At 40.9% G+C, this 16,001-nt stretch overlaps 1 protein-coding gene across 4 annotated transcripts in view; it reads left to right on the forward strand.

The window, feature by feature from the left end:
- SH3KBP1 (SH3 domain containing kinase binding protein 1) overlaps nucleotides 1–16,001 on the forward strand; it is a 355,677-nt gene that overhangs the window by 168,538 nt on the left and 171,138 nt on the right. For all 4 annotated transcript variants that reach the window (XM_007991227.3, XM_007991229.3, XM_037986385.2 and 1 more), the window contains one exon: nucleotides 10,500–10,603. In XM_007991227.3, coding sequence (XP_007989418.1) covers nucleotides 10,500–10,603 — 104 coding nt within the window. The remainder of the gene's footprint in view (nucleotides 1–10,499; nucleotides 10,604–16,001) is intronic.

A 16,001-nucleotide genomic window follows, 5' to 3' on the forward strand; every position in this document is an offset into this window, starting at 1 on the left:
CATCTCTATAGCATCAACAATTCCAGATGGCATTGACTTTTGTTTGGTTGGTTTATTTTATATACACACACACACACACACACACACACACATATATATATAGTTTTGTTTTGTTTTGTTTTGAGGCATGATCTCTGTTGTCCAGGCTGGAGTGCAGTGGCACAATCATGGCTCACTGCAGCCTTGACCTCCTGGGCTCAAGCAATCCTCCTGCCTCAACCTTCCAAGTAACTGGCACTGCAGGTGTGTGCCACCATGCCTGGCTAATTTTTAAGTTTTGTGTAGAGACTGGGTCTTGCTGCCCTGTTTAATACCATGTTGAAGCTTTAACTCTCCCTCCACCTTTCAGGATGTGGAATTCATTAGTTGATTCATTTGTCAAGAATGGATTGAGTTTCTACTCAAACAGAAACTGAGCTAAGTGCAGGTATCAAGGACAAGTAAGAGAAGGTCATTGGCCCTCAAAGGAGGCAACAAACATGTCAACTGACAATTGTTCAGAGTATGTCTGTGTCCACGTCTGCTTGTTAGCCCCTCCTTCTCTAGGTGTATAATCCTTTCCACTGTGTTTTTCCAGCTGTGTCTTTCATTCTTCTGCTGGGCCATCTCCTGCTTCTGGGACCCCTCCCCATTGCCATTCTGCATGTTTCTGACACTGAGCCCTTCTCCCTGGATCACTGTCCTCATCACATCTTGTTCTATGCTTCTCCGTCCAGAAACCTCCTCTGGTTTCTCATTGCCCACAAAATAAAGTCCTCATCCTTTGCTTGGCATCCAGAGTCCACTAGAAGCTCACTCCTAATCTGCCTTCCTGGTATCATCTTGGGTTGGTGGAAGAAGAGAGCTGAAGACCACAACTTATTTAACCCGTGTACTCTGGACAAGTTATCCAGGCTTGCTGTGCTCATCATAAAGATGGGTCCAGCATGCTGAACCTCCTAGAGTTGGCCTGAGGACTTGAGGGAAGGCCTGTTACATGCCAAGCGTGGTTCCTGGCATGTAGCAGTCACTCAGTGTTCATTTCTTTCATTTCCAAGATTAAGGTGATTTTTCTTCTGTGACTTTTGATGTTATCTGCCTCCCTCCCTACCCTCCATGGCTCAAAGGCTCTAATAAATGGTTCTCTACTAGTTCTACATTTTCTCTTATATCCTGCCAAGACTTGGGAGAGAATGAGCACTGGCATAGCTATACCCACTTGTCAGATGCCCTCTGCCTTTGAAGTAGCAGGCAAATGGATTTCCTGTGTTCTGCTGTGCAGAGATGTTGATTATACACGTCCCTATGAAAATCAAGCAGGCTCACCTCCAGGGACCACACAATGCTGGTTAGTTAAATATTATACATTTCCACAGCAACAGTCCAGGTACAGCCAAGAGGGGTTTGTAAAGAAACACCCACAAGGTCCTTTTATTTGGAGTGCCATTGGCTTCTGAAGTGTCTTCCTCTTCCTGTGAGTTGCATTATGTTGAAACAGGATGACGAGTGGAAATGTTTCCAGTAAAGAGTATGATGCAGGGGTTCTGCAAGATCAGTAAATCTACCTTCTCTTCTCTTGTACCCGGAATCTACTGGACATCCCAAGTAAAAATGTGTGAATCTATACATTTAGTTAAGTTTGTATTGTTTTCTCCATCCTGAGATAGGAAACATGGCTTCTTGCATAAATCGAAGTTTCCAACTCAAGAACAGCCTTTTAAAGAAGCTGGCATGCCGCTCAGTAACTGAGGAGTTGCTGACCCCTGCCACCCCCTGAGCCCCTGGCACCCAGCAGTGTTTGTTAGTGAATCATAGCAGAGACCTCCATCTTCTCCACTCCCCTGCCCCAACCCAGGAACACATTTCCAGAGCTAGAAACTACTTAGTGCAACTGTTCCAAAGGTCTGTGAAATAAACATCACAGCACAGCAGCATTCACCTGTGCTATGTATTAAATATTATTGTCAGATATTTAGAAGTCTGGGTTCTCTCCCTTGTGGGAAAAGACACTGAATGTAGGACCTAAAATAACGTGATCCTGGAAAAGTCCCATTTGTTTTTGGCCTGATGCTCTTCTTTGGGCAACAGATCTGTCTAGATGTCTCTGGACCTTGGCTGCACATTAGAAGCACATGGGGATCTTTTAAAATCCAGATGCCCAGGCTGCACCCCAGACCAATAATGACATTTGAATCTCTAGAAGTGGGGCCCAGACACTGGTTCCCCTTTCCCCTTAGAATTTTTAATCAGAAAAAATTTTAATGCACAGAAAACTTCAAACAATAGTATAATGAACACCCACCTAGATTTACCAATTATTAGCATTTTGTCGCATTTGCTTTCTATCTCTATCCTTTATCCAGTCTCCACACATACTCTTTTTGATTTCTTCTTTTAATCATTTGGATTTTTAGTGGTTTTTTTTTTTTTTTTGAGACAAGGTCTCACTCTGTCTCCCAGGCTGCAGTGGTGTGATCACAGCTCACTGCAGCCTTGACCTCCCCAGGCCCAGACAATTCTCCCACCTCGGCCTCTGGAGTAGCTGGGACCATAAGCACATGCCACCATGCCAAGCTAATTTTTCATTTTTTTATAGAGATGAGGTTTTGCCATGTTGCCCAAGCTGGTCTTGAACTCCCGGGCTCAACTGATCTTCCTGCCTTGGCCTCCCAAAGTGCTGGGATTACAGTTGTGACTCACTGAGCCTGGCCTGATTTTTTTCCTTAAATGGTTTGAAAATAAATTATAAGCATCAGGACACTTCATCCCTAAATACTTCAGAATGTATCTCCTAAGTATGAGGACATTCTTCTAGGTAACTGCAATAGAATTGACATACTCTGGAAATGTAACATTAACATGCTATTATCTAGAATTAGTTCATATTCAAATTTCCCCAGTTTTCTCAATGTTTTTATAGCCTTTTAAAAATGCATAATTCAATTAGAGATCATACATTATATTTAGTTGTCATATGTCTTTACTCTTTTTAAATCTAAAATAATTCTCTAGCCTTTTAAATATCTTTTATGATATTGACCTAAGAAAAAATATTTCTGTGCCTGGCTTATTTCACTTAATGACCTCCAGTTCCATCCATGTTGCTGCAAAAGACAGGATCTCATTCTTTTTTACGGCTCAGTAGTAGTCTATTATACCACATTTTATTTTTTTAAAATAACTTTTGTTTTTAATTTTTGTAGGTACATAGGTGTATATATTTACAGGATACATGAGATATTTTGATACGGGCATGCAGTGTGTAATAATCACATCATGGAGAATGGGGTATTTATCCCCTCAAGCATTTATCCTTTGTGTTACTAACAACCCAATTACAGTCTTTTAGTAATTTGAAAATACATGATTAAGTTGTTACTGACTGTATCATCCTGTTGTGCTATCAAATAGTAGGTCTTATTCATTCTTTCTAACTATGTTTTTTATACCCATTAACCATCCCATCTCACCCCCGACCCGCTCCCACTACGCTTCCCAGCCTCTGATAACCATCCTTCTATTCTCTATGTCCATGGGTTCAATCGTTTGGAGTTTTAGATCTTACAAAGTGAGAACATGCGATGTTTGTCTTTTGGTGCCTGGCTTATTTCACTTAACATAATGACCTCCAGTTCCATCCATGTTGTTGCAGATCTCATTCTTTTTATGGCTGAGTAGCATTCCATTGGGCATATGTACCACAGTTTCCTTATCCACTTTTCTGTTGATGGACACTTACGTTGATTGCATATCTTTGCTACTGTGAATAGTGCTGAGGTAACCATGAAGAGCTAAAAAAGCTGATCTCATGGAGGTAGAGAGTAGAGATGTTGGTTACTGGATACAAACATACAGTTAGATTGAAAGAATAAGTTCTAGTATTCAATAGCAGAGTAGGGTGACTATAGTTGACAACAATGTATTGTATATTTCAAAATAGCTAGAAAAGAGGACTTGAAATGTTCCCAATACATAGAAATGATAAATGCTCAAGGTGATGGACACTCAAATACCCTGACTTGATCACTACACATTCTATGCATGGAACAAAATATCACACGTACCCTATAAAAATGTACAAATATTATGTATCAATAAGAATTTTTTTTTTTTTTTTGGCTAGGTGTGATGGCTCACTCTTATAATCCCAGTACTTTGGGAGGCTGAGGCAGGAGGATCATTTGAGCCCAGGAGTTTGAGACCAGCCTAGGCAACATAGCGAGACCACATCTTTACAAAAAATACAAAAATTAGCCAGTGTGGTAGCTTGCATCGGTAGTCCCAGCTACCCAGGAGGCTGAGGTGGGAGGATCGCTTGAGCTTGGGAGGTCGAGACTGCAGTGAGCCAATATCATGGCTCACTGCAGTCTCCCAGGTTCAAGCGATTCTCCTGCCTCAGCCTCCTGAGTAACTGAGACTACAGGAGTGGGCCACCATGCCCGGCTAATTTTTGTATTTTTAGTAGAGATGGGGTTTCAATATGTTGGCCAGCTGGTCTCAAACTCCTGGCCTCAGGTGATCCTCCCGCCTCAGCCTCCCAAAGTGCTGGGATTACAGGCATGAGTGACCACACCTGGCCAGATCAGTTTTTGTAAACTGCTCCTCATTTTAAATTTGCATGATTGTTTCCTCGTGGTTGGATTTAGGTAAATGTTGTGGCAGAAGTATTCTATAGATGATGTTATAGAAGTATTCTATAGGTGATGATGTTCTATAGGTCCTTCTCAGTGCAGCCTGTTAGGAGGCACATGATGTCAATTTGTCCTGTGATTAGCAATGTTAACTTGGATCACTTGGGTAAGGCTATATCTGCCAGCTCTCTTCATTCTAAGGGGACCATTTTCCTTTTGTAACTGTGGGGAGATAATAATCTGTGGGGAGATACTTTGAGATTTTGTAAATATCTTAACCCCCAACAAGCTTTCGCCCAGTGGTTTTAGCAACCATTGATTCTTCCCAGAATCAATTATTATTATGATGGTTATAAAATGACTTTGTCTATTTCTATCATTTCTCTATTTGTCAACGTTCTTTTGTTAAAAAAAGAGAAAAAAGGAGCTTTCACTTCTCACCCCATAACTATCTACCTGATCCTCTTTAGCTAGCTATCTAGCTACCCGTTGAACATATCAATATGGACTCATGAATTTTTTTAATGAATAAATTATAACAAATTCCCTCAGTACCTACTGTATTGTCCCAACTTTGGCCAGTGGAAGCCCTGTCTAGCTGACTCCTGTGTCCTTTTGAAATTATCCCTTAGATGTTTGAGTACTTCATGAATTTTAGCACAACCAGATATTTTAGTCTCACTTTGTATTTTCTTTGCTCTAGGCTTAGAAGAAGCCATTTTTCTATGGAGACCTAGTTCCTCTGGGGCTGCTATTTAGGAAGGCATCAGTAGTTAGTGAAAACTCCCTAGGCGATTTCAATATGCAGCAAAGAATAAGAGACATAGATTAGAGTCTTCCAAGGGGAGACCACCTGTTCCCACAAGGTGGTTTTTTTTTTTTTTTAATCATCTGTTATTTGTGGTACTGATTTGTTGCTGAGATTTAGATTTTCATGAGTATTATTCAAGAGATAGCTTTAAATGCAGGTCCCTGGCCCCAACGCCAAAGAATAAGTTCAGTAGTTCTGCCCTGCATTTTAACAGTCTGGTGCAGGTGGTCCCCAGGCCATATGTGTAGAAAATCCCAGAAGTAACCCTGGAAACTGGGAATTAGGGGTTTCTTTTGATTTTCCTCTTTTGCTTTTTATCAGTGGTTTCTCCCTTTCAATATGATTTCAGAATACTGCCACGTTCCCCAGGTATGTGGTAAGGATCTAGTTGATTAATTTGGTGGATTATTTGAAAATATCAGATGATTTAAACCCTTGTAGCTTTACTCTTGTTCCATCATGGGGAATTGGGGATGTAAAAAAAAGAGGTGGGGGGGTGGGGGTGGAGGGCGGGAAGCTCTGTAAGTGTTGAAGTTTTCAGTTGACCCAAAGACTTTTTTCATCCAATACATTATTTGTTATTAGTATATTTTCACGGACACTGAATGAATGGACCTAGTAAATTTCACATGCTGTAAGATCCTAGGATGTAGCCTCTAAAATATAGATGTATGTGCTGTTTTGGGGACTGGGTCATGACACAATAGTCAGTTTCTGCTATTTCCTTTTCTGAGAAGGCAGTTGCATTGCCTCCCCATCCAACCAGCTTTATTTTATTAAATCTGGGGCCTGTAGGGACCAAGAGCCCAGCAGCTATAAGCAAAAGCTCCTGATTTGTGGTTTTTCGCTTCCTGGTTCCACCTTTCAAACAAATACCATGTTAGTGTAGCTAGTTCCTTCTGTGATCTCAACAGCCAGGACTGAGAATGCTTAAGAACAGTCAGATGTGGGAGGGAGATAGTGCTTCTGGAGCTGCATTGCCTGGTTTGAAATCCTCTGGTAAAATATGTGATCTCTATGTGCCTCCAAGGTCTTCTTGTCTGTAAAAAGGGGGTTAGTAATCTATCCCGGAGGTTCAGTGTGAGGACTAAATGGGGTAGCATATGTAAAGTGCTTAGCAGTCTATGGCACATAGCAGGTGCTCAATAAATGTTACTATTTTATTAAACAGTAAGTGGTCACAAATGAAAGGTGACCATGGGGTCTAGTGAGAGAGTTGAGGGTGTGCTGTCTCAGTTATCATTAGATCGGCTATTGTGATATCACAGTGCTTGTGATCAACTAACCCTTATTTCACTTAATGCAGTTGTTCCCCCCTTATCCGTGGGGGCTCCATTTCAAGACCCCTAGTGGATGCCTGAAACTGTGGATAGTGCCAAGCCCTATATATACTTTGTATTTACCTATACATACATATCTATGAGAAAGATTAATTTATAAATTAAGCACAGGAAGAGATTAACACCAATAGAAAAACACTAATAATAATGTACAACACTAACAATATACTACAATAAAAGTTATGGGAATGTGTTCTCTTTCTCTCAAAATATCTTATTGTACTGTACTTAGCCTTCTTATGATGGTGTGAGATGATAAAATGCCTATATGATGTAATCAAGCAAGGTGAATGATGTAGGTATTGTGACGTAGTGTTCGGCTACTATTGACCTTCTGATGATCTGTCAGAATGAGGATCATCTGCTTTGAGTGATCCTGGATCGTGGAGTCACAACGCTATCTGTGGTTGGATGTAAGGAGCAAACAGTATCAGTGACTCAGGGGCAGGGAACATCTACAGCGTGGAGACACTGGACAAATGGATGATTCACATTCACAGACAGGATGCAGCAGGATGGCATGAGGTTTCATCACACTACTCAGAATGACATGCAATTGAAAAGTTATGAATTGTTTATTTCTGGAATATTCCACTTAATATTTTTGGACCTCAGGTGACCACAGGTAACTAAATTGCAGAACGTGGAACTGTTGATAAGGGGGGACTACTGTAAAAATTCCACGCCTAGTTCATTTGGACATGAAGGTGGTGGCTCAAACTAAAGGATTCCAAACCTCAGGCATAGGCAAGTCGTAAGTTTTTTTTCCTTTAGTTTATGTGAGCTATTGAAATGAGGTGGCATTGTCCTCTCCTTACCTCTTTAAGGAAGGTCAAGACTCACTAGTAAACATCAGTGAAATTCCAGGAAGAGGGAAAAAATGACAAATGACTTTCTCAGACTTCCTTAAGTTTAAGATGGATGAATGCAACAGAAATACAATTTCTCCCAACTTCAAGCATCCCCCTTGAACTGGGTTGTAGGTCAGGTGGTACTGACAAACAAATTCAAATCCGTGACAAGCTATAGTTGAGGCCTCGAAAAGCAGCATTCCAGGAGTTTGGGGCTCTCTGTGATGAGAGATCCATGGCAGAGATCTAAGTGATGTGGTACAGTGTTGTAGGAAGCAGTTGAGTACAGATTGCAAAGAATTTGGCACAAAACGTGAATTGAATTAGTTTATCCAGCACTAGAGAGAGAACTATGAACTTAGGCTAAGGAAATGCTGCCACTTACTAGCTTGGTGACCTGGGGTAAGTCATTGAGTCCTGGATTCCTCATTTGCAAAATGATTGCCCATTCTGGCTTTTATTTTTTAACTCATGTGGTTGGCAGGAGGAGAGGATGATGGATATCGGAAGTGATTGTGAGCTATCCCAATGCGAGGGCGAATGACTGTGCTTGGCGTCAGGTCAGGTGATCTTTACCACCAGCCATCTCTGGGTCCCTCCCCTGTGCCCTCTGTAAGGCTTACTCTTCTTAGAATGTTGGCAGTGAGTTTTATAGGACTTTATGCCACCAAAAGAGTAATAGTCATGAGGCTCTTAAGAAGGATGGACTAGCCTGGCAGAGAGAAACTAGCGAAGACATCATTCTTCTGACACCAGGCAGGCCTTTATGGAAGTCCGATGCAGATATTTGGTTTAAGAGCAGTCTGATTATTCTGTTTCAGGTCCTGTCTTTTCTCTAAGAGTAGATCACTCTCCTTTGCCATTTGTGCAGTGTTGGATCAGATGCTACTTTTTACAGAGGGTTTTTTGAAGATATGAACTTACATACAACTGTAAGTTTTATGGCTTCAGCTAACACTAGATCTTCAGATGGTGTTATTTGAAGTCACTTTGGTGAGGACTTTGACTTCTGTGGTTGTGAGTGTTGGTTTTCAGACGTTTGTCATTTCACTTGTTTCATGTTCAGATTTGTGTCTGCAGAGTTTGCTTTTAACATAACATCTAGCAAATGAAAGCCCTTTAAAGATTGATAGTAGAACTTCATCTTAAGAAGTATCTATGGGGCCAGGGGAGTTGCAGGGGTCAGGAATGGGGTACCAAGATTGCTCTGTAATATAGACTTTCTTTGCTAGAATGAGAAATCCATATCTTTTTTGGTACAGAGTACTTGATTTGCCTTCCATTGTGTGGGAAGCCATGGAATAGTGGTGGTGTTCTTTGCGTCGGAATACCCATTCCTCCTGACTTTCCTCCTTGGAAAAGCAAGTTGGAGTGGGCCCTCTGTCCTAGGGAGTGCCAAGCCCTCCTTGGGGTTGCACTACTTAGCCTGTTGACAGTGCCATCAGCACCTAGGAATTGGCCTGGAAGCGCTGTGTTTGTTCTTAAGACCCAGAGGCTTGTAATTTTGCACAGAAGGGTGGAGAATATTTGTGGAGTCACCAAAGATGTGATTAGACAACATACCGATTCTGAACTTCTGCCCTCTTCCCTCTATTCAACTCTGTTCTTGCTTAGTGAGGTACAGGTGAGAAAAATGGAACAGAGGGAACTAGGCCGCTGGCTTTTGAAATATATTGATCAGGGCACACATCCGATGTAGCACAGAGACCTTCCCCTTTGTATGATGTCATCCTGCATCGGGGCCTTAATGTGCCCTCTCATCACCTCTGCATGGACTTCCTTTCTCAGAGAAAAGATTAGAAAAGAAAAAGAATCCCTGTAGGCAGTGCCCAAAAATAATTTAAGCATTTCTAAATGTGTTTCTTTGAAGTCATTGATCCCTTTGGTTTTCTAGGCCATGCAGTGGCATGAAGGAATGGTGTGAGGCAGTCAGCCATTAGTGACAAACTTCTGAGCAATGTTGGTCTCACTTCCTATCTCCCATCCGCCTCCCTGGCTTGGGCCTCCACTGTCCGTCCATCTGTCTGTCTGTCTGTCTGTCTCACGCTTACCCCTATACATGTTCTTTCTCCACATAGTGCACGTCTGTGGTGTGGATGTGCTGTGGACAGTTGTGTCTGTACTTGAACCAGCTCTAAGCCAGGGTCTCCCAGATGGGCCACGCTGGGTGAGTGAGATGTTGTAACCTTGAGTGTCCTCTGGTCGAGTGAAGTGTGGCCCTGACTCTTATCTTGATTTGTCTGGCTTGGTTCTGTGTAAGCAGCCAGGGATCCTGTTAATGGATCCCCTGGGACAGAGGGAATAGGACAGAAGTGGATTTGTTGAATCCTGTGGGGCATTTGAAATGGTACCAAGAGCAGGCTGAAATCTAATCAGCCTTCACTTATCAGGCTTGAGTTCCCGTATGTTGAAAGGGTGATGATTAGTAAGAAAAAGCCCAGGATAGTTTATCTTTCCTTTGCACATTTAGAAAAATCCCCTCTGCCTTGCTAGCGTTAGAAGCAGACCATTCTTTTTTCTCTACCACATCACATCAGCTTCCATTAAAAATCAATAGCAGCAAATATAAAGCCCCATCCATGGAAATCCGTTTAAGGCAACACTGTGCTCCAGTGCTTCAGGGGTGGGGTATTTGCCTTCTGCACCAATGGATCGGTTTCTCATATCCATGCCTTTCTGACCCAGCAGCTTTTAAAAGACCAAGAAGCATTGCTCTGCTTTCTACTGCCTCTCTCTAAGAGACCGGGGCTGCCGTGCCTCTAGCCATGTCCCAGAGAGCTATTTGAGACAAGTCAGCTTAATTTGCCTGCATGCCTAGGAAGCCTCTCTTTAAAAATCTAATTTGGGGAGAAGAGCTGTCTCTAAATATTTTGCTTTTCCCATCCAGGCGAGCGACGGAGGCGCCGGTGCCAGGTGGCTTTCAGCTACCTGCCCCAGAATGACGATGAACTTGAGCTGAAAGTTGGTGACATCATAGAGGTGGTAGGAGAGGTAAGCAACCCGGCCGGGCAGTGCAGTGGCCTCGAATGGGCTGTCATAGTCACTGCTTACCCACCCATGAAAACGCCTTGCTGCAGACTCACAGGCTGTTTGGTCTTGAAATTAGGGATCCTCTAGTTGAGTCTCCTGTCTGAGAAAATGGCTTTCCCCAGAGGAATGCCCCCAAGCCAGCTGAGTTCAAACCTGGGGCCATTGGAAAGCATTGTCTCTGACACAGCTTACTAAATACCTCTGAAATTTCCAACCCGGTGCCACCAAGTTTCTCTTCTACTTGAATTGATCATAGACTCTGGGTATCCAGAGTGACCCAGATCCATCTTTAGAGCATGGATTTAGTATTTATTGTGGGGGACATTGTGGATTTAGAGGGCAAAAAAAAGGAGTGAAATTTCTTAGAAGACGTAGTATGTAGCAGATGTGACAAAGTTCTTTAAGCGTTAGCCCATTTCCTCAGCCCACACAATTTATTGTGTGGGATGAGGAAGGAGGATCAAGAGACCCTAGAAGAGGCAGGGTTGACGGCCAAGCCTGGTCCCTGTGATTGGAGACCCTCACTCTTCCTGCTGTACCACATTCTCTTGTTCCTGCTAGTGAAATGTCCCTCCAGATTCCCTTAGGCCCAAGGGATCCTGGGTTTTAGTCTTAGAACCTTATCATTCATTCTGATTCAACGGTTGTATCTATATGTAGAAACACAGTTTTCTAATTGCTTATTGTTTGCTGATGCTCTCTGACCTTACAGAAACCCATAATTCATAGAAAAGGAAGCTAGAAGTTGAGGAGGACCTTAAGGGAACTGTCATGTGGGTGGAAGTGGCAGGGGTGATGCTAGAAGCCAGATTTCCTAACTCATACATAACCTAATGTGAGCCTGTGCCAGAGTTTTATTTAACTCGTTAATGAAGGGATCTGTAAGATGGTAAGGCTGGCCTGAAGAGAATTGTGAAAGAACAAAGATAATGACTGAAAAAAAATATTTAAGATTGCTAAGTTACATGCATAACTACATAGTGCCCTACAGTGCAATAAAACTGTAACCTTTGAGGTTATCTTTTTTAGGGTACAAATCCTTTGCATTTCTGCTCGTCAAAATTTATTTTTGTTACTACCTGGCAGGAATCATTTGCAGTGCTCTCAGTTTTCACCAGTTAACATCCACAGTAACAGAGTTGTAAACTAGCCTCATAAATAGTAAATAGTGTGCCAAGCAGAGATACATGTCCCTCCAGAAGCAATTAATGGGGTCCCCAGTGTGGCACTGGGAGGGCATGCAGGAACCCCTTTTACCTACTTCCAAATTTTGGATAATTAACATGTCATTCATCCTTTTTTACCCCTGGTGGCAAGCAGGGCACATAGAAGACATTTATTGAAAGTTAAATGAGTGAAAAAAATGAATGGACAACAGAGAACATTTATTTCAGTGGTAGAATGACAAATTTCTTAAGGCTATAACCATGAAAAGAAATTCCAGAAGAAAAAATAAACAGATGTGACTAATAAGAAAAATGGTTAAGATTTTGGTATGAATTGAAGCTAGTCCAGCTAAAGAAAAACAACAATAAATAGGAAAACATTTGCAATAAATTATGACAAAAGTTATTATATATGTAGTATGTGAAAATATTAGGAAGCTCTTATAACAATGATAAATTATAGATAAATTTGCCATAAACACAGAACCCAGACGGAGAAAAATATCTTAACCACAAGAAAATGTTCTGCTCGGCTATTAATTAAATAAATACAAATTAAGACAATAATGGGTTTTTACTTATGAAAATCCGAAGAAAATATTTAGTGGTAAGGCTGTTGGCAAGGCGTAGAAGAACTGGTGAATTTGTATGTCTGTGTTATCCTTATTTGAAGCTATTTGGCAAGGTATGTCAAGAGCTATAAATATCTGAATAACACTTTTTGACTCAGTGATCTCGTTCCTGAGAATTTATCCACAGAAACTGATTGATGATAGAAGAAACATGTAAAACGTGTTAATTACAGCAGTATTTGTGATAATGAAAAATAATCAAGAAGGAAAATTAAGGTGTATTTTCCAGGTAAAACATTGTGAAGCCATTAAGATGGTAAACACAGGTTTTTAAATATGTATTTGTTATGATACTTTGCATTGTAATTATCTGTTATATTCTACTAAGCTGAGAGCTTTTCAATGGCAGGGACCTGATTTTTGTCTATTTTTATATTTGTGGTACCTGGAATAGTGCCTGAAACCTAATATGCACTTTAATAAATGCTTGCTGAATAAGTAAATGAATCAATGGAAATACAAAAATAGTTTTTTTGCAAATTGAACAAATCAGAACACAAAACTGCATACACTAGGATAAAACCATGTAAAATATATCTATATGCTTGTGATCAAATACTGAAAGGGAACAAGAATTGAAAATGCTTCTGTCATAGAAGATGACTTTTCTTTTAATGTTGTAATAATGCATTAAGAAAAACCACAAGTCAAGACAAGGAAAATGATTAATACATTTCTCAGAAATATTGCTCACTTTTGCCTGCCTGTTGGCTGCAGAGAAACTGAATGTTGATTGCATAAAGGAGAGAGAGGAGCACTGGCAGAGCTGTTACTGGATTTGCCTAGAGGCTGATAGGCCTTTGCCATCATCTACAATACCAGCCTCCTTTCTATTATTCACTGCTAGCTAAATCCTGCTCGTCATTCTGGACTTGCTTCAAGTAGGAAAAAGGAAAAAATAACCATATAGTCTATGATATTTACATAAAACAAAATGTGTAAAGGCTGGCCTTTTAATCCAAAGTTTTAAAATATCATCAAAAATTCCCCATTGTTCCAGTTTACTTGTTATATTGCAGAGACTGGGCCCTTGTCACTGTATAATATAAAATCTGTCCTTTTCTCTTGTAGTGAATGTTATATAAATGCTAATGATAGCTCTTCTCTAATTCCACTGATGATTAAAAATAAACAGAAAAGGCAATAAACAAAAACCCCTAAATCACAGAGACAGATCAAGGCAAGAACATAATAGTTTTGCAATACTGTAGGATTAATCTATTAATAAAATATAACATGTATTGTATGTGTATAATTTTATTGATTAATAGATGGATTTCTCTAATTTTGCAAAGCTGTACACACACACACACACACACACACACACACACACACACTTTTTTTCTCTTTTTGCCCCGATAGATAAGCCTTAGGAGGATTTTGAATTTACGGACTAGTTTTTTTGAAAGAGTTGAATCAAGTAGGGAATCCTAAAGTCCTAAAACATCTGCCTTAATATCTAATTTTAGCTTAAAATATCAAAATGAATATTCGTTCATCATTTATCAATACAATCTTATGACATAGGGCCAAGGCCACTTCCCTAAATATGGGTTTGCTGGTTTGAGTTCCATCTATCTCTGCATCCATGGTGCATCCTCGATGATTCCCACTGGGTTCCTTCTCAAGTTCTAGAGCCGCACCCTGCCACCGCTCACCCCTTACCTTCTTTAGTTGTCTCCTTCACACCAAATGTGGCAACGGTTTTTTTTAAAACCTTCAGATCGTTACCTTTATCCTTCCTCACCACCAACTCTTTCTCTTCACACCTGTATATTTTTGTGCAATTTAACCAAATGTGTGCTACCACTAATGAGCAAGAGACTTAAGCAGATTTAGGTAGAAACAACTTTGACCCTTGGTCGGGTGAACAGCTTGCTCATCTGGCAGGAGCGAGTCTACCAGCCCTGACTGCTCAGCCTGAGCCAGCCTCCAAAGCATGGTTTAGGGAAGGAAGGGAGTGCTCAGGGCAGTGTGGGCATAGTGGAGTTGGCAAAGCAAGGTGCCTGCCAAGAAAGCACCTGCCATGCTTCTAGCTCCTGGCTGGAGAGTGATGGTTGTGCTGCGAAAAGAAATCATCGTTGTGAACCCAAAGGAACCAGACTGCCAATTCAAAAGGAAAGTAGCAGGCTGTGAATTCCTGGATTGATATTTTTAAAGAAATCATTGTGAATACACACTGGGTCATTTTTATCCTGAATGGAGAAGACAAATAAATACAGGCAAAGTTCTAATTATAGGAAGAACAGAGATGGCATGTGAATGAGATTTACAGGAGAAATAGCATTTGAAGGCCCCTGCAATTTTTATATGGGCTTTTTGGCCTATGATGTGTTTTTTTGTTGTTGTTATTTTGTTGTTGTTGTTGTATTTGAAAAGTGTATAAGCCACTTTGTTTTTTTTTTTTTTGAGATGGAGTCTTGCTCTGTCACCCAGGCTGGAGTTCTGTGGCGTGATCTCGGCTCACTGCAAGCTCTGCCTCCCGGGTTCACGCCATTCTCCTGCCCCAGCCTCCTGAGTAGCTGGGACTACAGGTGCCTGCCGCCACACCTGGCTGATTTTTTTTGTATCTTTTTTAATAGAGACGGGGTTTCACCATGTTAGCTAGGATGGTCTTGATCTCCTGACCTTGTGATCCACCCGCCTTGGCCTCCCAAAGTGCTGGTATTACAGGTGTGAGCCACCGCACCTGGCCGAAGCCACTTTGTTTTTCTATGTTATCTAGAGCCTGGGAAAGGAGCCACTTTTCCTCTTGTGTTGGATTAGCTTGGTCTTAGCCAGTCTCTCAGTCATGGCTCAAGGGATGTTCAAAGATTCTTGTTTTTATGTGTTCTTTATGGTTACTTTTCCCAGTGGCCCCCAGTCAGGCTGGCTTAAAGCCTAACCTGGTTTTGTGGCTTGCAAAGATGATAACTTCCATTTTTGAAGTACTTCTGCATCTTCCTTCTTGTGCCCATAGAAGATTTGGTACACTTAGCTAGAGTTAAATAGGCCCTTGAACTTCATCAAAACTTTAAATCAGTCAGACAACTTTTGTGGATGTGGATAGGCAGTCCATCCTCATGTCATTTTTTGCCCATGGGAAGTCAAGTTTATTCAAACGCTGATCAGTTAATAGGTGATCGAAGCATACCGAAGTTCTTACCTGTTAAGATATCACCTTGCTTTAGAAGGGTTTATATCTCTTTGCAAAAAATAAATAAATAAATAAATATAAAATATCTACTTATTGGAATTTGATAATCCATAGAGCTTGGGCTGTTCTACAATTACTTCTCCAAATAACTTTTACATGTTTACATGAACACCTCTGATTTCCTAATGTGCAGAGATGGTAAAACATTCATATTAAGGAGAAGGAAGCCGTGTTTAGAAGAGAAAGTTGATTAGATTTGAATCATCAGTATACAAAACAGGCCACAATCATATAAAAGTAACATATTTGCAAGTTTAAAGGTATTTATAATAGATTTGCATAGCTGTGGGATTTATCAAATATTTCAGTGCTTACACTCTGAGAGAAACTGTGTTTACTGAGATTCAGAGATTGAATAGAACCTG

The sequence above is a fragment of the Chlorocebus sabaeus genome, chromosome X (assembly GCF_047675955.1).
Source record: "Chlorocebus sabaeus isolate Y175 chromosome X, mChlSab1.0.hap1, whole genome shotgun sequence".
Lineage (NCBI taxonomy): Eukaryota > Metazoa > Chordata > Mammalia > Primates > Cercopithecidae > Chlorocebus > Chlorocebus sabaeus.